The sequence below is a fragment of the Nilaparvata lugens genome, chromosome 5 (assembly GCF_014356525.2).
Source record: "Nilaparvata lugens isolate BPH chromosome 5, ASM1435652v1, whole genome shotgun sequence".
In the NCBI taxonomy this organism is placed as follows: Eukaryota; Metazoa; Arthropoda; class Insecta; order Hemiptera; family Delphacidae; genus Nilaparvata; species Nilaparvata lugens.
In genome coordinates, this window is record NC_052508.1 from 49,334,667 (window position 1) to 49,361,544 (window position 26,878).

The following is a 26,878-nucleotide window of genomic DNA, read 5'->3' on the forward strand; positions in this document are numbered from 1 at the left end:
TCAACCACTACCTCATGTTATCAGACCTCACTTCTTCATAGGATTGACAAAAGATTGATCTCCTCTTGTAATGCACATTCGTGGCAGATCAAATTTATTAGAACGTTTCGAATTTCATAACAGTTCCAATTGATAAGAACGTTTTGAATTGCATTCAATTACACTCATATCTCTCTGTGTATAATCTCGAGACGAAACACAATTTGAGGCTTTGATTGAGCATGACTCATAAATTTCGAAACAATAATTACTTTTCCTCCACTTGAGACTCCTCGACGTCTTCAAGCAGTGGGCTCAGTTATTGATAATTTGCTCTCAGTTGCCATTATAATGAGGTCAAGATTTATTTATAAATTATCTGAAACAATTATTCATGAAATCATCCACAAACTCATATAGGATTCAATCTTATAATCTGTATTCATAAAAATGTTGAAACGAAAAATTGAAAAGGATATATATTGATATGAATGACAGTTGAATGGAGTATGAGGCTACATTGAATCCAACCTAATAACATGGAATAATGTCATCGCTATTGTATTTGAAACGCATTTTCAACAGAAGATTGTTTCAATACTAAACCCTCAACACGTGTGATGTGCATTGGCCCCATGACCTATAAACCGATTAGTTCGATCTAGTAAAACAAGCAAGCATTCGATTCGATTCTCTCTTGTCTATCCATTTGTCTTCGACAACAGCAGAACAACTAGAACATTGGGAACAAAGTAGAATTTGAACGTTGAGAGTGTGTGTGTGCTGTGGGGGGGGGGGGTGCTGGGCTCTGACGTCAAAGTATCTGTTTCTCTCCAACTCGTATTTCCTCTATCATCTGTCTCTCAAGGTCGATAATCGGAAGGGGAGACAACGTGGGCTAAGTAAGAAGTGAGAAACGAAAGTAAAAGGTGAGGATGTGAAACTTGAAAAAGAGAAGTGAGAAATTGGAAGTTTGTGAGAAACAAAAGTAGGAGGTGTTTGTGGAGGAGATAATGATAATATCAAAGAGGAGGAAATATCAAAGTGAGATACAACCGATCCCTACTATATTGAAAGAAAATTGAATAAATTGGTAATGCAGAGGTAGTTTAGAAAGTAAGAGATGAAAAAAGGTAGAGGAAGAAAGTGATAAGAAGTAGAATGATAAAAAATGTGATCTAGGTTGAAAATCGAATGGAGAAGGAAGAAAGTTGAAGAAGAATATTGAAAAATTGGAATGAAATAGAAGTTGAAAACTGTTGAGGAAATGGGGATAAAATATGAAATGCAATGCAAATTAACAGAACATTTGGTACAGAGACAACGTTAAATTATGTGGAGGAGATTTTGAAGAATTACTAGTAAATTATCCAGCCAAAGGTTCATATGAAGAACAAAACGAATGTTCAAAGAAAGTGAATAATGTGAAGCATAAGAATATTAAAAGAGATTTTCGATATGGAATAGAAATTAGTAGAAACATATATTAAGGAAGATAATTATAACAATAAGAGATTTAAGATGATGAAACAAAATTAGAATAAAAGAATTAAGAATACAACATAAAGATGTTGTATAAAATAGAGATATAAGATGAAGAAACATAATTCGAATAAAAGAATTAAAAATACAATATATAGATCTGCTAGGTGTTAGGAAAAATAAAATAAAAATTGGAAAGAGTGTTTGTACGTGATGAAGCAGTGACAAAGCACATGATGAGGAAGCAGGGAAGAAGGGTAGTAGAAAGTAAACCTTTCACCTATTTCTCCCGGCTTCCTACATCACTCACCCTTGCAACCCTTTCACTCGCCTGTGATGAGGCGCATCGGAACCACCCTCCCTCTAACCTTACCGCCCCTCTCCTTCACTTGAGAGACGTGTTCAGTGCTGTACATTTTCCGCCCAGCAACCGACAGCAAAATAGTGTGCTCGTCTTTATTTTCCACTCCAACTTGCTCGGTCCTCGGTGATGCTCTTTATTTTGCGTCGCCCCCTTTCCATGCAACTGATTTATGAGTGTGTAGAATAGAAGTATGAGAATGTATGGAGTGGGAGTATGTTTAGGGTATGAGTTATGAGTAGATAGAGTGAGAGTATGTGTTAGTAGGAGAGACTCCGTGTTATCTTGAAATACTAGTGTCAGCTGAAAATATGCAAGTTTGATGCGATTTTTAGAGTTTGGTGTGATAATAATGAACTAGCTGTTGAACTCGCCGGTTTGAAAATAATTGAGTAGAGTGAATGCTAGCTAGGCTCGATAATTATTCAAAATGGTCTTTATTTAAAGTTTGAAATGATATGAAACTGTGAATTTGTTCCTCAACATCTCATTCATTCTTCTTTATTCTCATTCATTCATCTTCTGATATTTATTCATCTTCTACTTTCTCCATTATTTTATCTTTCTGCTGTGGTTCTCCTATTGTATATCTTCTTATTTTTTCCATCCTCCATCTTCAACTCCTTCCTAGGATTACCTTAGTTTTCTTTCTTATTTTCCTATCATTCTTCCCTTCTTTCCATTTCATTTTCCTTTATCTTCTTCTTCTCTCTTTTATTTCGTATTTTATTTTTATTTATGTTACCTTCCTTTTTCTCATTGTTTCTTGACCATTTCCTATCAAGTATTGACTCTTGTTTTCTTCTTCTGTTCCCTGTCAGTCTTTCACCAGCTTCTAATCTTAATCTTTTGGCTCTTTCGAACTTATATAGCACCAACCTAATAAGTTAATTGAAATGAATTCAATTACTGTATTTTCTATGTCTCAAGGCCATTCAAGATAATTCTTTCCGTACACACGGATTAATAGTCTAAGGCCCGATTGCAAAAAGTCGGTTAAATTTTAACCGTGATTAATTTCACGAAAACCAATCAGAGAAGGCTTTTTTAATAAGACAGCTTCTCGTGGAATTAATCACGGTTAAAATTTTACCGGCTTTTGTGCAACCGGCACTAAGAGGGGAAATATATTTCCTTGATTTTTGCTCTTGATCAAACACTCCTTATTTTGCTCTGTCTCCTCTTCTTCCTCCTCCTCCATCCCACTCTCCTTCTTCACCCACTCCATCTCTTCCTCCTCCTCCTCCATTAACAAACGTTCACGATCGTCTTGCGTGAACAGAACTGTGATACTTTAACACCGTTTCTAATCAGAAGTGTTACAGTCTTCCAATGAAATTCAGAATTAGGCTGCTAATCTATGAGGAAGTCACAGCCATCTGTCTGCCGGCGGCTGCAATTTATTAGATCAACAATAAATAATTAGATTAGGCCAATCTCTGCAGCGTAATTAAAACAATAGCCTTATGTCATTGAGCTTATCATCATCACAACATGGTTCACGCTAAAGTTCATTACGGGTATGAAAATAAATTGAGCACTTTCTATTTCAATTTGTCTGTTTCTTTTTTCGTTACTTTCTATTACCATTCATGATAACTTGAGTGAACGATACGCCCTGGCGTTGTTTGAATTCAATGGCATAATTAATTAGTCGGTGACAGTAGTACTACCACTGTGCCCTATTGTGAACTCTCAAACTATTGATATAATCTAAGAAATGAAATAAAAAATTCGTTATTCGGCGGAGTTAGGACTTTCAAGTCCTTCCTATCTCTACCACTTAACCTCTCAATCTATCTTCATTATAAATTAAGAATTACATTATAGTTCATTTATTATCTTGTTATTCAAGTTTTTAATAAACTTTAACTTCTTAGAAATTGGAAGTTTTTTAAAACAAACCCAAGGAGTCAATCTAAATAAATTGGTCGAAAATTCGAAAACAGAAGCGTCAAAATATGTGTTAAACAAGTATGGTTTGGATTGTGGGGAGTAGTCTCGCCGACATAACCACAATCCCATGACAGAAAACTGTAATAGATATACTTGATACATAGCTCGAAAAAAGCTCCTTTTGATTTTAGAAAGCCAAACATTTAAAAAAAACACGAAAATCACTAATCCACGTCCGGAAAATTTGGAATTTTGAAAAATTTAAAACATAAAATTTTTGACACATTCAAATTTTGCCATGATAACCGTGTATTTCAATCCATTCTTTGTCTGGAGTGGATGCAAAATTTCAAAACAAAAACTTGAAAATTAGTCAATATCATACGTCTGTTACAAATACGCCTCTATTTTTGTTCTCATGCAACTTTGGAAAAGAGTCAATTATTCACAAATCTTTTTTATTTCCAAGCATACAGCTTTCTAAAAGTCGCACCCTGTTCTCTGTTCGTTGCCCTGTTGAGCTCGTTTGCAAATGGGAGATTGCAGCCGGCGACAACAAAATCTCACATCTGGATGAAACAATGCAGACAGACTTTTTATCATCAGATTTAGTTGGAGCTGGAAAGCAGCTTCCCAATTTAGATCAAAGGTAATCTAAGATTATCTTTTCAGAGCAGTCTATGTCTGGCTCTGTAATTGGCTGCGTCGGATCGAGAGTCCAAATCTCTGTCACCGTGTGTTCAAATGGAATCGTTTGTTGTGTAATATTTTTGTTCAGTGATGGGGATCATAATATAGAAAGACCTGGAAACTGATTGGTTCGCCCGAGATCTGAGATTATTTTGTATACTTCACTGTGCGATCTGGGTTCATACTGTGCTGTTCAATGTAAAGTTGAATTTGTAGAAGGTTCATACTGTGCTGTTCAATGTAAAGTTGAATTTGTAGAATTTTCCGTATTGCTGTAAAATTTACTTATTGTTACTATATAGTAATCGCATAGTAAGATCACAATCAAAGTGGTGTGATACTTTCCCCATGGTTTCATTAGCAAAAGGTGATCGACGTATGATTGAATCAAGGAAAAGATGGTTGCCCGGAGTGGCTTGGCTCAACAAGCCTTATGCTTTGTGTGTTGCGGTAGATACCCATATTGAATTGAAACGATTTGATATTGTCAAGACCACTTATTTATAAAAACAATTTTATATACTACTTTCGCCTGTTAAGCTTGAACATTGAGTAACAGAATATACGGTATAGTATAGGTGAAGTTCCGGATTGGCCATTAGATGTTGACCAACGAACGTTGAGATTATTTAGATCCACTGTCATTGGCTGAGACAGGACCAGCAAAACTATACCAAGTATGGTCATGAACCGTTCTCAACAACCAATCAAGAGGAACTTAGTAACTAACAGAACTAACAAGATATAGAAACAATTCTTTATTCTTTCATTCTCACTCGTATTATCTATTTCGCTTTGTTATACAAACCATGCATCATAATCACTATCCATTTGGTGTTGTACAAACTATCTATAGTAATATGTTGCACGATTATTTTTATGTTTTCTCATGTAGTTACATTTTTTCTGCTGACATAATTACTCATTGATTAAAGACAAAATAAAAAAATAAATCAATCCATTCCATCACGACAGATTTATTATGAACAATAAATTTGACCATATAATTACGGTTGTTGAACAGTTATCAATATTTCGAACAAAACATTTTCTTCAAAATTATGTCCAGTAAATAAATATTTAATTACCGGGCGGTCCAAAATTCGCAGTTTTTTCTAGGTTTTTATCACGTTCACAACTGATCAACTGTTGAAAATATGCTTTAATATTGATAATATGCTTTCATATTCTCATTTTTTTTCTTGAATCGCAATGGTTTCCATTAACTATTTGTTTGATTTTGTTCATTTTTCAAATCGAATCATCAATAGACTCGAGTCTAGAGTGATTGTTATTTATCGGATCAAATTATCAATAGACTAAATTTAGGTTTTATCCATTTACCTAAATATTTATTATTAGTTACCTATTAGCTATTACCTATTACCTATTAGTTATCTATTCTTTATTTAAATGGATCAAATGGATTTTGAGTAGCAATTCCCAACTATTCAACTATTCACTACACTACAAAAGTATACGGGGACCCAATTCTCAGATGACTATCCCGTCTGTATAGAAAAGTTGCAGAAGTTTTGTCCAATGACTGTAGAGATTACTAATTTCTATTATTTATCAAGTTTTATCATTCATCCCCTCATCTTCACTTGGGCTTTAAATACTTAAAAGTGGGACGTTGCCATTGTAAATAAATAAGTGATTGTAATTTTTTAAGTTGAAAAAGCGTGGAAAAATAGTATATATTAAATAGGATTGTTTTATGAAACCTATAATTTTGAAAGCTAGCGTGGAAAAATAGTATATATTGAATAGGACTGTTTCATTTAACTAAACAAATGGAAATCTGCATATTTCATAATGGAATATTGTGGAAACTAATTGCTGGTCGACCCTCGTAAATACCAGTAGTTGATGCCAGTACTTATAGTGCAACGTATTCCTTGATAGCGTTATTGCAGTGAGTGAGTGAGAGGGGGTGGTGCTATGGAGGAAGGAAAGGAAACTGGTGAGAGGAGAGAATGTTGCAGGAATTTGCGGAGCCTTCAGTCTTGGAGTAGGAGGCTGTTTAGGTGGAGTAGGAGGAGGAGGAAGGTGATGACGTCATTGCGGTGCAACGGTCTCCTAATCGACAAAGATGTCTGGTATTGTGAGATTCACTTTTAACTGTCACCGTTGGTTGAATGGGAAGCATTGATGTGTTCACATTAGGTATGCTGACAGTTGAAAGTGAATCTCACGGTAGGAGTTCACTGCTGCTTTAGAGGATGCCAGAGCCGTGAGATGATTGAGATGATGTGATGGGTGACGAATTGGAGATCACTTTTGGAGGAGTGGGAGGAGGATGGATAAGGAATCGAATAATAAGGAGGAGGAGGAGGAGGAGGAGAAATAGAGGTTGGTAGATGTGGAGAAGTGGCAAATGAAGGATGAGAAGAAGAGGAAGAATAATGAGAATGAGATGAACTTCTGGGATAAATAAAGACGTGGAAGAAGAAGTAGTCGGAGGAGTAAGATGAGAATTTCGAGTGAGGACAAGAAGAAGAAGGAGAAGAAGAAGAAGAAGAAGAAGAAGAAGAAGGAAACTGGAATTGAAGAAGAAGAAATGGTAACTACTCAAGGAATGATGTGAGTTGAGGTGAAAATCGAGGAAGACAATAGGGGAACCTCCAAAAAAGTGAAGGTGGAAGAAAAAGTAGAGGAAGGAGGAGATCTGTTGTAGAAGAAAAAATAAAACAGAAATGGTTTAGAAAATTAGGAAACATTATTGATGGAAGAAAATGAATATGGGAAGACAGTAGAACTCAAAAAGAACAATGAAATATTTATGTGATTTAGAAGGAAAACTTTGCAGAAGGGAATTTTAAAGGAATACGAAGAAAAGTGAAGGTGGAATAGGGTAGCTCATAAAGAGAAACAAAAAATATTTTCTCAGTTGCAAAGAAAAATTTGAATATTACTGTTAGAAATAGTTGAGATAAATTGAACGTAACTTGATTCAAACTTGCATAATAGAAGAAGCTAACAAATGAAAATGGGTCTTCTCATTTTAAGGTATTGATAGAATGCGCCAATCTATCCTACATAATCTTCTCGTTCTTTGGTTTGAGAAATTCCAATGAAAATGTTTCCACTGAATGACGAGTGACTCAGTCAGAAAGACGTTGTATTGCTTGATTGCTTCTGATCGAGGAAGTGAGAGGCGGTCAAGTAGACGAAGAAAACGTGAAAGGAGAAGGAAAGGAGAAAAAGAAGAAGAAGTAGATTGAGTATGATGAGGTAAGGAGGGACAAGGAGTGATGGAGAGGCGGAATCTGGTCAGTGCAGCTTGTTGGCTGGCTATGGAAACATTCAAACTTCAGCATTCCTTATGAACTATATTAATGCTTCCAATTCAACAAATGCTGTCATTTTGAAGTGAATCCGACTACAGCCATGACCTTTGCAATGCACAGCCTCTGTGCAGCTCTACTCCACTCTGCTCCTCGCAGCCAGTTTTAGTTCACTAACTGATTTTCACGATCAACTGCACAAACAGTGCAAACTGCAGACTGCTTTTGCCTGCGCTATTTAGTCGGCTGCAATTATTATTGCATTCTAATTCACTTTCATCTTTTGACAGCGGTTTCACTCTTGTACTGTACCCTTACTAACTGTACTTTCGTTTTGTACGTGTTGGATGGTTGAACTTTGAAAGGCTGACTAATGTTCAAAGCCTTTTTAGAACTAGAGATTAAGCTGATCCAGTAGACGATCCTGTTCTTAGAAAGATTCCGATAATGCCTAATGCTATAGATTAATATTTATATTTCAAAGTGAGAGATTAACACTCTTGAGAGATTTAAGATCCTCTTCTTAGAAAGAATAGAAATACAGCCTATTGCTCTTCTGCATACAATATTAAAATTGATTATGAAGAGAATGAATGAGATTAAGTGGATCCTGTTCTTAAGATTGATCATGTTCATAACCTTTCTAGAGATTGAGAGTGAGCATGACAATAGTATATCGATAATCAGATCTTATGTTCTTGGGTAATGTTCAGTCTTTCTATAGATTAAGATTGAGAATAAAAAAGAGAGTGATAATTGAAAACAAGATCTTGTGCTCTTGAGAAGAGAATATTGATATATTTGCTAGAGATTTGAATTATTGAATTGAAAGAGTAAGATTTAGATCAAGAAGTCCCTGTTATGAAAAAATAAGGAATTGATTGATAAAGTTTAGAGTGTTTCTAGAGATTGAGATAAGAACCTCTAAATTGAAAGTTTCAACCCCTGGCTTTCAAAACCTTCCTAGAGTTTTTTTGTTGAAGATGATATTAACATAAGACTATAGCTTGACTTACTTAGCTTGTTCGAAGACAGTGGAAGTAATTTAAATTGGAATACATGTATTAAAGTACATTACAATGTGAGGAAATAAATGAAAGAAAGGAATGAGGGAGTGTGTAGGGTAAAAACAGGCTTTCTCTCGAATCAATTCTCATTTCAATTCATGACAAATCCTATTATAATAAGCTAGCAATTTCTTTATATATGTTTATATTTGGTAATTTATGTTTATTTACATCTGGTTATTTATGACCAACGGATCACGAAAAACGATTTTGACGAAATTTGGAACATAGTAGGTTTATGATACAAAAATTCGATTGCACTAGCTCTCATCCCTGGGAAAACTCGCTGAAGGACATGAATAGGTTAACAATTATTCATCCTTGGAAAAACAGTTCCAGCTGTGTAATCAATCAGTGAGAAATATTATCTAGAAATTTTAATCGACTTGATCAATATAATCGGATTTTTTGACATGACATGATAATTATTCTAAACTAGAGTATATCATAATTTTCAAAGTTAATTTTGATTTGTTAAAGTTAAAATTTGATTTCAATTTTCAAAGTTAGTTTTTATTTGACAATTTTAAGTGATTAGTGAGTGTTATTTTGTTATTCAATTTGGTTCGTAAATAATCTAAATTAGAACTTTTTTGTTTTTAAATGTTTGGACTAAAAATTGAACTTGAATAAGTGTATGGAACATACACTTATGGACTATACATAAGTACACATATGAACATACTACTTTCTGGACTATTTAGGCCTATAGTGTATAAATCAAAATTCGGGGAAGAAATAGTTTTGGGTTGTGCCTGTTGGTCCTTCCCCAATCATTTTAAAGAATTGTGTTCTGTTTATCAATAGTTTATAAATAAATAACGAGCGAAGCTCGGTGCCCCGATATTATAAATTATGTACGGTATCACATCACATTCTTCCCATAAGTAAAAAGTAGTGTGTTGTATTTTCATGAATTATATGAACATGATTCAAAATATATAATTATATGAATTATAGAATTATATATATTATATTATAGAATTATATGAACATTGGAAGAATTGAAATATTGATTCATTTTGAAAAGTGATTTCTTGGTGCTATTTGAATATACTCTTCATTCTCACTGATATCTGTAGAAAAACAATGAAAGAATAATTTGTTGAACTCGTATGGTATTTCCATTTAGAGTAGCCAGGTATTTAGCACAGTTTATTTGTTAAAGCATTGTGTTACTTACCCATTACCACAGTAGGCAAATTTCCCATAGTTAGGTGTAAAGCGGAGCATGGAAAAGGATTTGGTTCTCATGCTTTGTATTCTACTCTTGCGTGCCATAAAATAGTTTAACTGTCCAAATTTCAGGTTGCCACCTAATTGAATAAATTTGCTCAGCGGCTCTCATTTCCGTAAATTACCTTCAACACATTTTGTAGTAATGGATTCCAAGACGATCGATGGTGGAGGTGGAATAATGGAGAATGTGGTTTCTGTCAAGTTCCTTCTCTAAATGGTAAACTCTTGAATTGTTAATGGAATTGAATTTAACTGAATTACATTAAAACTATTAGGCCGTTTTTTATTTAAGTTTAATGATTCAAATACAGATCATTGTAGAATTTCATTATTCGTTCTTTTGATGTGATCCATCAATGTTGTTGTTATTATCAAATTTGAAATCTCTGGGCCGTAATAATAGACTTAATTTTAAAAATTAAATCCTTGCATTTTTGACCAATAGGAACGCTAGAATCCATTGAAGCAATGGTAAAGAAGACGAATAATCAAACAATTATCCTCATCATTATCAATACCCAATATCATCTTCTCCTTTATCATCAACATCACAATAAAATAATTATTAAATCGGCTTGCATTCCTATCATCTCATAGCAGGTTTTGAAGGAGGAACATTCCCGAAAATCGCTTTCACAATAAACGCAAATCCCAGCTATTATTCGAATAGCTGAAGCACTTGACAGAGGCATCTCAGCTTGATTGAAATACGTCGCTAGGGAAGTGGGAAGGTCTTATGATGCATTTTATTTGCTAGCAGCGGATTAAGATGTCGGAAATTCATGACGATAAGAATGCGTTTTATGACAAGGTTAAGCCAGCTATTGAGCGGGCCAACATGCAACCAGCTCAGAGGGTAGTGAAAACTGATGATTTCTTCTGTCGTTTCTTCCTTGTCTTCTCCTCCTCCTCCTCCTCCTCCTCACTTCTTCTTCTCACTTCTTTTTCCTTGCTCCTCATTCTATTATTTTCCTTATATTTCTTGACAGTATTTCCCATCTTCTCCGTTGCAGGTCTAATTTTTTTTCTCTACCAAAATCAATATCTATATAATTTTTTGTTATTTATTCTCTCTTGTTAATTTCTTCTTTGTTTACACAACTATTCTTTTTCATTCTTTTCGAATCCCATTCTTCTTCCAAGTTCTCCAAGTTCTTCTAAACTTACTTTTTCCCATTTGACTTACATTTCATTTCCCCTACTTATTCCTTTTTTCCTTCGTCAATTTACCTTTTGTCCTTCTTGCTCCTTATTTAAGTTTCTCATTTGTCAACTTCGTTTCTTCAAAGCATTCCCATCTCCTTCCCCTTCGTCTACTTCGTATTATTCTTTCCATATTCTTCTACCATTCCCATGCACTACTCCTCTTTTTCTCAATTTTCTTTCTTCCTCCTCCATGTTCCCTTTCCTCCCCTCCTCCTCCTCCTCTTCCTCCGTCCACTACCCGACCCCCCCTCGACGTCTTATTCCTGTTATTTACTTCATATTCTTACTACTGTATACTTCTATCTTCTTCTTCAGAAGAGTGAAGAGTTCCGGGTGTGAATGTTGAGCATCAGTGTTGCGTCTCCAAGATGCTGTTGGTCCTTTTGTTGTAGTGAATGGTGAGGGGGAGGGAGGGTGGTTAGGAAGCACTCAAGACGATTCAAAGTTTTCGTAGGGTGTGAGGAAATGGTGGGGTAGTCCACCCTTTAGGCAACTTTACTACCCCGAAAATAAAGAAGGGCCCGAGACGAGGTTTGCTTTATTCGAAAACAGAAGCACTCATCAAATGCAATAAATGTCTTGGATAAGTGCGAGTAAACACTACACTTACTGTTGTGTGCTGAGAGATTGCAGGGAGAGGTGTTACTTATTTGACAGCTCACTTTCCACCAAATCACTCTCACTCAAGTCAATCTTCAAATTGGTTCATTTTATCGTCGTAATTACTGTTTCGATTGTTGATCTTATTTTTTGTTATATCTTAGTCCAATGATCCCACCTCAATTGTCACACCTGTGCAGAGAAAATCTAATTTTTTTTGTTCTATGACATGTGATTCAAATTTCACTGAATTCATTTTATACTTTGTCCTATAATGGCACCTCAAATGTCGAACTTGTAATTCAATTTCATTTTTTTTAATATATTATGTTGACTAACAATCCCATATTTCATCTACATTGTCAAACTTATGATTCAGATGAACTGAAATTATTGGATTTCATTCTTTGTTCAACGAAACCACCTTCAATGTCAAGCTTGTGATTTAAGTTCAGCCAAATTTATTTTGAAAAGAATGAGTGGTATCAAGTTCTTTGAAAGCATGCAGGCTCATTGAAATTTACGAGACAGGTTTGCAAATACGTCTCGGGTGCTCGGGTGAGCCAGCCTGATTATTAGCCAGTTTAATTTGAATTACTGTATGGCAGAGAGGCAGGAGCCTTGTTTCGCCCACAACCGCACTATTAAAGCCGCTATAAATGATCATAAAACTGTGCATAAATGTTCTTTTTCTACTTGCAGCTACCCACCTAAATACATTTCGCGTTTGCATGTACTGTTCAACAAATACATAACACATGCATATACTGTTGAACAACTAAACTACATAACATATACATATTCTGTTGAACATTAAACGTATATTATCTACTTTGAACAACTAAATACGATATACATATACTGTACTTTTTGTTGGAAGTTGAAAGTATGTGAGTGAATACATAATACATTTACAAGCCCACTGCCTTGCGCTAGTTTTAATGAGGAATAGTTACTGCTTTTCCTTTGTGTTATACTCAATTACGTTGCATTAGAGATCGTGTATCTTATCATGTAATTGAAAGTGAGTGTTAGTAAGGGTGGAAAACATTCCAAAATATTTTGTGCTGTGGTTTCGTGTTTGAATTATAGGCTATAATAATGTATTCTATGTATGCTGTTTGTTTTTTGTTAGACTTATATTTTAACGTATATTTTTAAATTCAATATACCGTAACTAAGCACCACATCTTCATTTAATAAATTTCTTAGTCATTAAAAATTTCAGAAAAGAGAGTATATTAAAATTTTTTAATTCTCAAAGTGTATTGATTGAAATTGTTTGTTGAAAAATACATTCGAATGAAGCTCTCTCATAGAAAAGAATGCAGCAAACGAAAAATAAGGCAATAAAAAACGTTATAAATAATTATTCATTATTATTTTAATGTGAATATCATATGAAGTGTTTAATAATGAGAATGATTCAATTAAAAGAATCTACAATTTCATTGTTTGTTACGAAATAGACTATTATTTATAGATTCCGTACATATTCTTTTGATTAGGAAATAGGCTGGCAACTGGCTATTTATAGATTCCGTAAATGATTCAAACTGTAGAGAAACATACTTCAATTAAATTCTCAGTGATTAGATAAATTACATTTTTATTTGAATAAACATTAATTTTGCTTATCAGTACAAAAATTAGGCTAAAGTCATCAAAATGTTAATACTTCATTGTGATTTTCATTGTTATTCACTGTTATCATTCATATAGGAACAGTTCAAACTCGTATTCAGCAAGCCCCTGTGGCCTAATGGATAAGGCATCGGTCTCCTAAACCGGGGATTGTGGGTTCGAGTCCCACCAGGGGTAGTTTTTTTTGACCAACTCTCGCTACATAGAAGAAGTCTACTTTTGAATCTTATTTGCGTGATGGAGAATAAATTTAATAATGCTGTTGATCATGAATAGTATACACTATATTTTTGCAAAATTGTTATTCTGCTAATGAGCTGAATATAAATTATATAATAAATTAATAATATTAATTAGTATAAATAATATGAATGGATTAAAAAAAAATGTATTGAAATTTCAAACAAAAAATTTAAAATTAACACCTAAATAACTAGTGACCCCTTGGTTTGGGGAACTTGCTCAAGAACTGTTGTATTGTAATTTTTGAAACCCGCTACTTTTAATAATTATACAGAGTTGATGGAAATGATGAAAACAGCTAAATAGTTCTCTTGCAAGAATAATTTGACAGTAGGTTTCATTTGGGATCCCATTTGAAATGGAAACTTACTCTTCAAATATTACTCCGTCGCTTGAACATCTTTGACCCTCATATGAATCCAAGTCCATTATTTAAAATGAGAAGGTGCCCATGTGATTGTAAATTACGGAGTATATTAACCAGATAAAACCATGTGTCAGCGCGTGTGATAGCTCCCTAATAGCGTCAGATGATGTTATGAATGAATGAATAGAAAAACTGTAGTAACAATTTATTTCTTGTGCACTTTGAATGTTATTTTTATATCCTGAAAAAGGACGAAGGAGTGAGTCAATTTCGTTGTCCAACGAACTTGACCTGTAAAAAGGTTCGAAGAATACGTGTTCAAAATTTGAAGCTGATTGATCAATTCTTCCTAAAGTTATTGTAGAACATACAAACAGACGGGCGATTTCAGTAAGTCAAAAGTGAGAACTTGCTGACGCTCGTTCAATTAATAATAAAAATCAAATAAAAAACCTTATTGAAATTTCAAAAAATATAAGTAGGTACCTACAAAAGAAATTACAACACCTAAATAAAATATATTATTTTATTTATTATTGGCTGTTTAGTTCTAGTTTTGTAATATTTGATGGTTTTTCAATGTTTTTCTCTCATTTATAGGAGTGACGATGCGTGAAAAGAAGAGTGGAGCCCTTAGTAGAGTGCAGAAGATCAAGAAACGGTTATCTCACAGCTTCGGACGATTATGTAAGTGAACAACAACTATTAGAATTCTTATAATAGTGTATTCAGTTCAAATGTGTTAAATTAGTGTATTTCTCATTAAAAAATATCAAGAGAACAATATATTTTTTATTGCTGGATTATTTGTGACTTCAAGGCAATTCATTCAATGGCATAATCTGGATTGCTCGTGAATTTTAGTTTATCTACAATTTCAATAAAAACAGTATACATATATCTTAATCACTCTAGCTAATAGCTAGTTGAGGGATATTAACAAAAAACATTCTAGTTTACTAGGTTGCAATGTATGAATAAGTATCACTCAACACGGTTCCACTTCTTCATATCACAATAACTCTAGCTTTAAACCTAAATTTTTTGTCATAGTCATTTAATTTCAGCTGTTTTACATCCATGAAATCAAGCCAGTAAACAGCTGATTGTAGAACAAATGAACATATGATTCTCATTACAGCATACTATACTGTAATAAAATCATATGTTTTCTTTACAGTCGAGTATGTTTCCTATAGTGAGGTCCACATTATAATAGCAGTGAAGAAAGATAGGAGAAAAACGTTGCCAAGTCTCTCCATTTTGCCACTGATTGTACACAGCTGTTACTCAATTCATCCCATCAAATTTGGACTAATAATAATTATCATTCCCTCGACAAAATAATCAATTTAATGTCAAATTAATCAAGAAAAAATATTTTTTCATAATTTGATTCAAAAATTTGCTTCCTCAACTAAGATTAGATTTTTATTTTTATACAAACCTGAAATGGCGGCTAATTAAAAAGCTGTGATACACCAATCTGACTTTCAAAACAACAGAAAATTAAGTTCTTTGGTAGGTATTCTATTCAAATTGCTTTTAAAATGATAGAAAAATAGAAATCCTTTTTAAAATAAGTTATTTCAATGGAAATAATTCTGAAATAACCTTTCAATATTATTTATACCGGTACGAGTAGGTCTAACCTAAACGTGTAGGCTAACTGAAGCAGGGATGAAGTCTAGGATGGTTAGTTATCAACTTTTAAAATGTCATTTCAATGAGTTACTTTTGAACAGTCACTGTCAAAAGTAAAAATAAAATATTATGGCAAACTGACAACATTGCAAAGCTAGAGAGAGATAGTGCTATCTGTTTTTTTGTATGACAGAAAAGGACAGCAACAGTATTGTCAATCGTACACTGCCATTATATAGCTGCGTACACATACTCGTGCTTCCAACCCGCACCGAGCACGCTCCTCCCTCGTACCGCCCACGTACCACCATCGCACAGCAATCGCTCCGCCTCCGCTCATGAACGTTACGGAAGATGGTAGATCTTCTCGCGTTCCCCGGTCGAACCATTGTTGCTCGCCGGTCGATCATCAATCGCTCTGCTGGAGTGACGTTCGGTCTTGGAGCGGAACGAAAGTCTGTACGCACCTTAACGTGGACCTCACTATAGCTCCGAATTAGGAACGGCAAAACTGGTACAAAAAACCGCCTTTTAGCGCTCCAGGTGGAAGTTTTGTCAACTACAATCAAGAATGCATGTAGTAATGTCAGCACAAGCAGGTAATATTTTCTGTTTCTCAATAATTATTCTTTTCTAGATTATTATGACTAAAAATAGTGTAAGTTACTGGGACGTGAATGTCTTTTGCAGTGCTCGAATGAAACATCATTCTCGCCTGCAAAAGGCCTCTTCCCGTCCTTGTGACTTAAGATACTATATCATCGCATGAAAATACTTGAAAATATCACTCCAGATTCTAAACAAATTTCAATAAGGGGTTTTAAATATTTCTATGTCGATATCTACCACATCACTTTCACTAGTACACAAAAATCTTATTATCACCTTATCTTATGAATTCTCTACATTCTTTACTCTCTGATTACCACATTATATCATACTTTATACTGCATATGATGACATAGTTTATTGATTGTTAACATACTGACTCATTATAGTTGACACCTACTGCACTATTCTGAAGACTGCCTTATGTAGAAACAATACAAACACTCCTCGTCCATGACAGTGACTCTGACTAGTCACTAGTAGACAGACTTAGCATAAATTAGGAAGGCAAACGGATGTGGCATCATTGGTTATTCGTGGCTCATGTCAATTTATCACCCATTGTGTCTGTGTGTGAGTATGTGGTGGTATGTGTGAGTAATTTTGAGGAGCTTTTAAGCCACGAGATCAACAGCTTGGTAAGCACTTGAGATGACATTCCTACCGATCAACTATGGAAAGTGGAAGTTTATCGGATTTTAGATTGTGGTTGGTGGTATTATAAGATGAGAAGGAGCAGATTGAATAGAATAGAAAGAAGAGGAGCAGATTGAGGATACTGAAAGAAACATTTTCCAAGTTGCGATCTGGATAGTAGTTATTGAACGATATCAAGATAAAATGCAATTAATTACGATTATATAATAAGTAGATCCACCTAATAGAGGATTAGTTACAATAGAAAGAAGAGAAGGAAATTGAGGAGGCTGAAGGAGAAATTTTTCCAAGTTGTGAACTAGATAATAATAGTTATTGAACGGTATGAAAATGAAATAAAATTTTAACTACGATTACATAATATAATGATTGATTTGTTTCGACATAAATCATCAGAGTTTGAACTGATATATCAAATCCTTGTGTTGGAGAACAAATATTTCAAAATATCGTTTCCATCAACACTTCACTCCCTGGAAAGTGTAAAGGTGAAGATAAAATGAAGGGAGAGGAGGTAGTAAGGAGGAAGATATAATAAAGAGGAAAATATATTATGAAAAATACTATCAGATAACTTCAAGAACAGTTCGAGTAGTAGGTATATGATGAGTTAGAGGAGGCTTTGAAGAATTAGGTGAGATAAATGAGAAAGAAGAAGATAGTAGAGCAGTAAAAAAATTGAGAATGAGAAGTAGGAGACAGAAAGTAGCATATAAGAAGTTTGAAGTGAGAAGGAAATGTTGGTGGATGTGGAAAAAAATTAAGATAGGAAAAAGAGTCAAGTAGGAGAGAATGAAGAAAACTGCAAGAAGTAGGAATAAACAAGAAGAGTTTGAAAAACAGGACAATGAAGTAAGGTAGAAAAAATAATGAAAAGACCGGGTGATTATGATCAATGGGGTATGAATAAGCTTTAAAGGAAGGGTTATAGAAGAAAGGGTTATAAGTAAAGATTTAAGACGCACACTATAACCACATAACAGACGATTTTTAAGCTGTAGTAAGATTCACTAACTGTCAGCATTCCTTACAGATGACTTGAATGTTTCCCATTCAGTCAATACTGACTGTTGAAAGTGAATCTTACTATAGTAGGTGTAGTGGCCTTGTCACTTGCGAGGTGACTCATGTTGGCTCTGTCACGTACATTACCCGTATACTATAAACCAATTCTCCATTCTTTGTCTCGCCATCATACTGTACATCATTTCTCACCCACTTGCAAACAGCCACACCAAAATTATCATTTTAATAATGGAGACGGTCTGTGAATCACTGTTTGTTCCAGGAAATGAAATCAATATTCAAAGTGGCCCATAAGTCATTAGTCTCTAGAAATATAATAGATGTTGTTTTTACTAATGAAATCAGACTAAATTGGCGTAAACTTTCGTTTCTAACAACCTGGAATACATTTTTCTGTGTAATTATCTACTGTGCTTATTCTGAAATAAGTTATGTTCATGAACTTATCCGCAGGAATGGAACAGTATGTTCTATTTTGTTAAATCAATTAAAACTTACCATAATGATAATAATAAAATTGATCAGGTGCGACCTGAAAACTCTGACACCAGACCTGAGCCAGCCAAGTCACTCGATATTATTGTTTATTAAAACTTACCATGTCTCTACCAAAAAATAAGTCTAAGCAATTATTAACTTAAGGAGCAGATGGAGGAGAAGGAGATGAAGGAGGAAAAGGAGGAGTAGGGGGAGGGAAATCTATCACATCTTATGAATATTTTAATCCAATATTGTACAATATTTGTGGTTGTGTTGATTTAATAAAGAATCTCCAGCTTTGCAATGAAAGTCCGAGTGGCAGATTCAATTATCATTGAATGACCCTTCATCATTGAATAACTGTCGGACGGTAGGTATTTTCAAAGTAGCAGTTTTTTGCTGTAGAAAGGAAAAATATTGTCGCCTCTTGGTGGAATCAGAAATTAAAAGCCAGTCGTTTGTGAGACATTTTTAACATTTCCACAGTTGAACGCTGGCTTTGATTGCTTACACTCACGAGTGCTTTTCGCTAATTGAAATTCAATTTCCATTCCCAAATCAAATTTTTCTGCTCACTCTTTTACGGGAACACATTTTCCGACAGGCTGTCCTTCGCCAATTAATGGGAGTTGGTTGTGAATGCTCTAATGGAGAAAAAATAATTTTGGAGTAGAATTCTACTCTACAAATCTGTGACTTTCGTTTACTGTACAAAAATCAAAACGAATGATGTGTGTAAAGGAGAATATTATCTTTTATTTCAGTATCAATTTATGGAGATTTCTAATTCTTGATACATACTTGAGAAAAATGGGGCGGATGAGATTAGGAATAAATTAAAACGAAAAAGAAGAATATGAATATGTCGATGAAGGAAGTTAGTAAAGAGAAAAGCAGATTGAAGAGGAAGAACAAGATAAAAGGAGTAAGTGGAGAAGTAGTTGACTGACATAAGAAAGATGATAGAACAAGCTAATTGGAGTAGAATCAAATAACTGTTAAGGAGAACTAACTATTGAGTAAGATATTTAAGAATTATGAGTAATAGTGAATTGTAATAAGTGATAGGAAGAACTTGTTATTAAGTAAGATATAAAATAATTATGACAATACAGTTGAAGGAAGAGAGAACCAGTAAACTCGAAATAATATTTCACAAAATGAATTAGAAGATCAAAAGGTAGATGAAGAAGACTGGACTAGAAGAATACGATTAACTAGAAATGAATAAGATGAAACAAATAGGAAAATAACAAGATGTTTGAATTGGAAGAAGAAGAGAGTGAATGATATGACAATCAGATGACTAAAATAGTATGGGGGCGCGACAGTCGAGACCGACGACATTCGAGACCTACGACCGTAGAGGACTGTTTTACAGTCCTCTATGGTCGTAGACCTCGACTGTCGGGAGTGTACGAAAATTAGAGTGGCCTCAACTGTCGCCTAACGCAGGCGACATTTGAGACCACTTTTTCAGGAGTCCTCTGTTGTCGCAGGTCTCGACTGTCGGGGCCTGTCTTGAAAAAGAAAAAATAATTAAGAAAAAATAATAGAGTGGCCTTAAATTAGAGTGGCCTCAACTGTCGCCTAACGCAGGCGGCAGTTGAGGCCACTTCTTCAGGAGTCCTCTACCGTCGCTGGCCTCGAATGTCGCCGGTCGCTGGTCTCGACTGTCGCAGGACTCTTCTGTCGTTTGCCTCGTTTGACATCGACCCAAATAGTATATGGAGTTTACCAGAATCTAGGAGAAGCTAGAAGAGAAGAGAAAGAACTTGAAGAAAGGGGTCGATGTCAAACGAGGCAAACGACAGAAGAGTCCTGCGACAGTCGAGACCAGCGACGGTAGAGACCGGTGACATTCGAGGCCAGCGACGGTAGAGGACTCCTGAAAAAGTGGCCTCAAATGTCGCCTGCGTTAGGTGATGAAGGAGAAGGAGATGAATGAGTTATCAAAGAAATTATGGGGTAGATTAAGGTGACCATATCATCCCCGGCAAAAAACCGGGATACCCATGTTTGCACCCCCCATTACTGGACTAGCGAAAATATGTACAGGTGAAAAATAAGTAAAAAGAAGAACAACATAATTATTATACTTCCATAAACATGAGTTTAATAGTGACTATAAAAAATTGTTCAAGACAAAACAAGTAGGCTACTTTAAAATCTATGATAAAATGTTACTGGGCAGTGCTTGTAGATGTAGATGGGGCTGATTGGAGGAAAGGATATTTTTCACTCCTTCCTGCCATCTTGATCATGTTTTTATTCTGCAAGACACAGTTGTAAAACTGTTCACAGTCTATTTTGTAGTTGTACAGAATCTGTAGGATTAATTCCAGAGAGTTGCCAAACTCGGCTGCTTTTTAGCGGAACGACTCAAGAGTCAGTGTTGGAGTTGAGTTCTTGCTCAGTGCATAACACTTACAGGACTAAGTTCAAATAAATATACTAGTAATATACTACATAATTGTGTTTATAAAGCAATTGGTATTATTAAAAGTCGTGTTTCATATCATATAATCAAGAGAAAAATAACAAATGTAGGATTACAAATTCATAAACTTTTTTCAAAATTGAAAACCGTGACTTTCTAGCGTCCCGAGACATTTTTTCGGGACACCGGGTGTTATGATAAAGAACCGGGACGTTTGGCCACCCTGGGTGGACAAGAGGTGGTGATGAACAGGAGGTAAAGGAGAATCTTGATGAAAATTGTATGGTAGAGATGAAAAAATGTGAAGAAAAATAACCCAATTAAGTTTGAAGAAGAAAAAGATGACGAAGACGACGAAGGAGATGATGAAGGAAATGCGAAAAGGAAGTAGAAAAACGTGGGAAGGCGAGTTTGCAAGCAAAGAGGTGGGCAGTGGAATGGGACCTGGCTGCCGGCTACCAAATAAGGCCCTGATGAAAAATATGGAAGGATAAGTGTCAAACCTGTTGGACGTGTTTTGAAATGCTCAAATTCAGCTGAATTATTCAGTGTTTAGTCTCGGTGACTCACTGCATGCGCTCTGCGTTGGCCAATTCACTTTCTATTTCGTAGAGCAATATTTGAGTGAATGATCTAGGCGTCGAACATGACCGATGAAGTGTGTCGTCTAGAATAAAACTTCATGTAAAATTACAAATTAGAAGAAGATTATGATGGTATTAATAAATCATTTTGTAATTGGATTAAGAAAGAATTCTTAAAATGAAATGTTTATTAATGGTTCAGAGAAGAGTATTCAGGGTATCCCTGGTAAATTGAGTTCAAACAAGTAGAGTAGAAGAAGAAAAGTTACGTAATTCTTTATTCAAACTGGCCAAATAATATGTGGTAGTAAATGAGAGTGAAAAATTGAGAGTAGTTAAAACCTCTTAAGATTTAACTGTTTGATTAAGAAGTGCAAACTATATGAAAAAAATTGTTTTCACAGTTTTGAAAAAATATGTATTGTAATTATTATGTATGACAGTAGATGTAACATGCATAATTATTGTCAAACCAGAGTACATGGACGTCTAGTATGCAAGAAAAATGAGTAGGCTAATTATATCTTCAATTCATTGCAAAAGAAGATTCAACTGTATTAAAATAGATATTATAAGAGAAACCCCCAAAAAATTTGAGCTGGTGAAGTAATGAATAATATTCATTTATTGTACAAAACACTACAATTATGGAGGAATAACTATGCTGAGCCTGTACTATTTCTCTCACAAATTTTGAAAAAAGTTTATGACTAAATTATTATTAGGTTGTGAAATCACACAACACTGCTTCACCACTGAATTTTCGGTCCAGGAATAAGTGCCCCATACACTAGGGAACTTGGATCGTCGAACTTGGTTCTCGCGAACTAAGTTCCCCAATGTATGTGGAAAATTGGCGAACCGCGAACCAAATTCGTGACGAACTTGGTCTTCAATCTGGATTAAAAACTTTGTTCGGTTCGTCCGCCAGGGCGATATATTATATCTATATATATATTTAAAATATTTTCTTCCCACAGCAGCTGCAAACTTTGAAACGCTCATCTCTAGACCCCAAGAGACACTGAAGTAACGAACGGTTGTTCGCTCTCCCCGCTACAGTATGTGGGCAAATCCTACACGAACTTGGTTCCCTATCGAAGTTCCCTAGTGTATGGGGCCCTATAGTTATTTGAAAAAAATTAAATTTTGAAGGTTGACGTAAGAAATAGTATGTATGAATGTACCAAAGGAAACAATAAATTGAAAACTTGAGACATTGAACTTAATTGATATCAAGACGAAATACATATTTTTGTATTTGAACCATTGAAAAAATACGATATACTGTATCAAAGTAGATATGAAATAGCCTGAAGCTTTGAAGGAACCCTTCAAATAGGATCTAGAACGATTGAACCATGAATTTGAGCTGGTAAATGATACTTAGGAAAAATAGTTAGTGTATTCAAAACTGTCCAACTGTTGTTGTGGAAATCAATCATGTTCATAAATTATTGCAGTTGATAATCAGATTGAAAAATCACTTTTATAATTGTCACGTTATTCTTTATATTTAAATAACGATTAGCCTCCTGCTTGGCATCAGTCGGTAAAGCATGAGATATTTGATATAATCATATATCTAGGTCGTGGTTTTTTAATAGGATTCAGTCTCAAAAAATCTTGATAGGCCTAGGTATGGGCTTCTCCTATAACTCTTGTAATTCAATAAAAAATAAATATATAAATATGATACTTATACTATAGTGTTGAGGAATAAAAATAATTGCACACCATAAACATTTCATACATATATTAAATAAATAATGCAAAAAATAGATCGAGGCAAAGAATATATAAAGAGCGATAAAAAATATAATATAAAAATAGAACAATAATTGAAATCAGTAAAATATCACAGGCTAAATTTTATATTCTAGATTTATGGCACGAATCATTACCATGTGCCTTTATCTTAAAATCATATGCATTCTTTTGCATGTAGCTGCGATATGCGCTTGCTAATACTTGTCGACTTGGACAACTCAATTAAAAAATATGTTCTTTAAAATCAGCTTGATAAATTAGCCACTAATAATCCAAATATATATATATATATTAAAATCTCTAGTACTTAGTAGATTTCTTTGTATCGAATATATATTTTATCTCAGGGTGCAAGATTCGGCACCTGACGGAATAGGTAGAGCCATTCATCTAGTGAATTAGAGCTATAACAAACTATCGCAAATTATATTGCAAAAATTAAATATCATATGCATATGTTTTAATAGCCTAGATTTTATACTTCTTTGATTCAATAGAATTTTCTGAAATGTATTGATCTATCTTTTTCTTTCAATAAAATACCTTTAATACTAATTTTACTTGCGCAAGTATTACTCTTATTAATTTCTTAATTTATAATAAAAACCCTTTCGACGAGCTAGCTTTGATTATTAGATTAATTCGAAGCACTAGGGCGCCCATCACTAATTCAATATTTATCACTCACGTGTCGAAAATCTTCTTGTAAGCCGCCGATGTCGATCCAACTCCATGTGGTCCGGGAATATGGTAGCCGGAATCGTCTCTTCCAAGGGGTTATAAATTTATTTAAAAAATGAAAATGACTTCTGCTTTACAATAGCACCACGAAGTCCTTTAAGAAATTTAATAATGTGATTTTACTTTAACTTTTACAAATTTATTAGCAAGGTACTACGCTCTAAAATATTTGGGGTCCTCTCCTGGTGGCATTTGGTTGGCGAGTGCTGGTTCTCCTTTCTCAATTTTTACAAATCTCATTTCTGACTTTCAAATTAACATAAAATTTGAATATCTTAGTCCTCCGCCATTTAGGTTCAAATAGATCTTACAAAAAATATCAAAATATTACTTAGATTGTACGATTAATAATTTCTTTGCTTTCGAGCCATATCGATAACATAGACTATACAAAATTTTAACACATAATCCAGTACATTTATATAAATATATAGAAATATTTTTGAATTGGCCTACAGTTGCCGCCTATTAACTGCCGTTTTGCTATTGGTGCATGCAAATTTTATTCGGTATTCATGCGCCTGGTACCTCCTATTTCCTGAATAAACTTAATTATTTTTATTTGGTTTATTGGTTATGCTCTTTACATGCTAGCTAATATTCTATACATTAATATTAATTTCATGCTACCTAATAATTAGCCACGTGATCATGTGTTTTCTCACATTGCATACCGTTTGATTGCAATAGAGCTCTGCCAAGGGGTTTTGGTCAGATTCTACGTTGCTCGATTTGATCGATGTCTAGGTCACCGATCCGTGAATACATGTACCTAGCCTCAATCTTCAAAATATTTTATATAATAATCTATTTATTAGCAACAAAATTCCTTCAAATCCTTTTTAGGTTTTTTGTACCGTTTAGCCAGAACAAGCTGATGCTATCTAATCTTAGTTATTATCTATTTGGCGATATTAGCCAGTTACTTTATTTTCAGACCTATTACTATTTCGGTTAGGGATTTTTATCTACCCAAATTCGATACTTTACATAATATAAACTTTCAATATTTAATATTACTAATCACTAAATTCTATCAACCCGTTAAAATTCAGCATGTATGCGAAAACTTCCCTGTTAAAGCTTATCCAGACAAATTCAGGTTAGTTTATTGTTTGACTCCCAAAACACCTCCTACCCTTTGTTACATGTTTGAACATGTACGTGCTCTTTACATGAGTTGTGTCTCTCTCTCGTAACATCGATTCCAACCACATCGAAAACAGGGTGGGCCGAAAATAAATTCCTCACAAACAAGCAATTGAATGCATCTGTGTTCAGGCAGCGCCTTCAAACATGTTGCACTCTAAATAATACAAGCACAAGTACACACCCAACAAACACCATCTGCTATTAACTAATGTGCGGTATTAGGTTGGTTCGCAGCCCCAAAATATTTACATAAATGTTGAAGCCTATTACAGTGTCACAATGTTGTATTGAATCAATGTTCGGTGAGATAATGTGAGCTTATTTATACAATGCCTGACTGTATACATGGTAATAATAATATTTTCATCAAGTCAAGGCATTATGAGTTATGTGAAAAATGAAATTATAATGAATCCACATTGTTCAATCATTCAAGGTTCAATCTTTGTAGATCCAATATGAAGGGTTACCTCATCTAACAACTATTTAATATCTACTTTGATACAGTATAACATATTCTATGACAATAAATCCACAAATACGTAAGTGATCTGGTAAATAATGTACTTACCTATAGGTAACGTCTACAGACCTCAACTAATAATAATAGCAGATTATCTATTTTTCAACAGATAATTGTCATGGATCATCTTACGGAATGCTTTGGAGTTGGGCTGTTATTGAATGAAATCAAATTGGTACCAGAATTTTATCATGTGATGTTCTAAATTGGTCTCATTAAAATTTAATTTTAAATTCCGTGATATTTTTTTTAATAAGTTTATCTAAGCAAGTAGTGTGGTAGTATATTTATTGAATAAAAAGACTTATTGTCACAAAGTAATCTCAAGAAGTTTTGGCCTGTAGTCTGTTTCTTTCTCGATGAAATTCATGATGGATTTTGTCAACAATCCAAAAATTGCATTTCCATGAAATTTATGATGTAATCATCATGGATTTTGTTAAGTTGGTTGTAAATGGTAAATAAGTACGGTAAATAATAATATTCAGCTGTGCTGAATAGTGAGTTGTGTTTTTTCTGGCTCTAAATTTTCTAAAATTACTCAAAAATTTTACAATTAATGGTGATTTGAGTGTGATATTTTTGTTTTTTCATTCTGTTTTCAACCGTCAAAATTTGAAATCTTAGTTTTCGTTGTATTTTGAGTAAAAATGGACTAAATTTTAGTAAAGTGAAATCATAACCCTATTTTGGACTTTTAAAGTGTTATCTAAATTTGGGAAAGAAAAAGTACAAGGAGTATCCTTAGTTTTCCTCTCCCAATCAGTGCTTCTCTGAAAAAAATATAAATAAATAAATAAAAAATAAAATAAAAATAAATAAATAAATAGTGACCATTCAAAAACGTTGATTTGTTATTGAGTCGCAATAGTAGAAAATGTTTAGTACTGTATTCTGTACTGGTAAAGCTTTTAAAACAATAAATAATTGATGCTGTTATAGATACAGAATAGAGCATCCCAGCACGAGTACTAGATAATAGAGGAATACAGTGAGATAATAACTTTCAAAACTAATACACGCTACTTCCCTTTCCTGTGAATTGAACATGTGTGTTCAGGTCCAGGGGGATTGTTGTAATGTATTTTTGGCACAGTTGCTAGCATGTGATGGATGGATCTAATATAATGTGTTCATAGTTCATACACACATATGTATTTGTATACGTATACATTAATACTAGTGCAG

At 34.2% G+C, this 26,878-nt stretch overlaps 1 protein-coding gene and 1 non-coding gene across 6 annotated transcripts in view; both read left to right on the top strand.

Moving 5' to 3' along the window:
* LOC111047296 (cyclin-dependent kinase 14) overlaps window positions 1-26,878 on the top strand; it is a 331,518-nt gene that overhangs the window by 72,801 nt on the left and 231,839 nt on the right. For all 5 annotated transcript variants that reach the window (XM_039428523.1, XM_039428525.1, XM_039428524.1 and 2 more), the window contains one exon: window positions 14,665-14,751. In XM_039428523.1, the coding sequence (XP_039284457.1) occupies window positions 14,665-14,751 (87 nt within the window). The remainder of the gene's footprint in view (window positions 1-14,664; window positions 14,752-26,878) is intronic.
* Trnar-ccu lies at window positions 13,559-13,631 on the top strand. Its single transcript has one exon. It is a non-coding gene; the product is annotated as a tRNA-Arg (tRNA).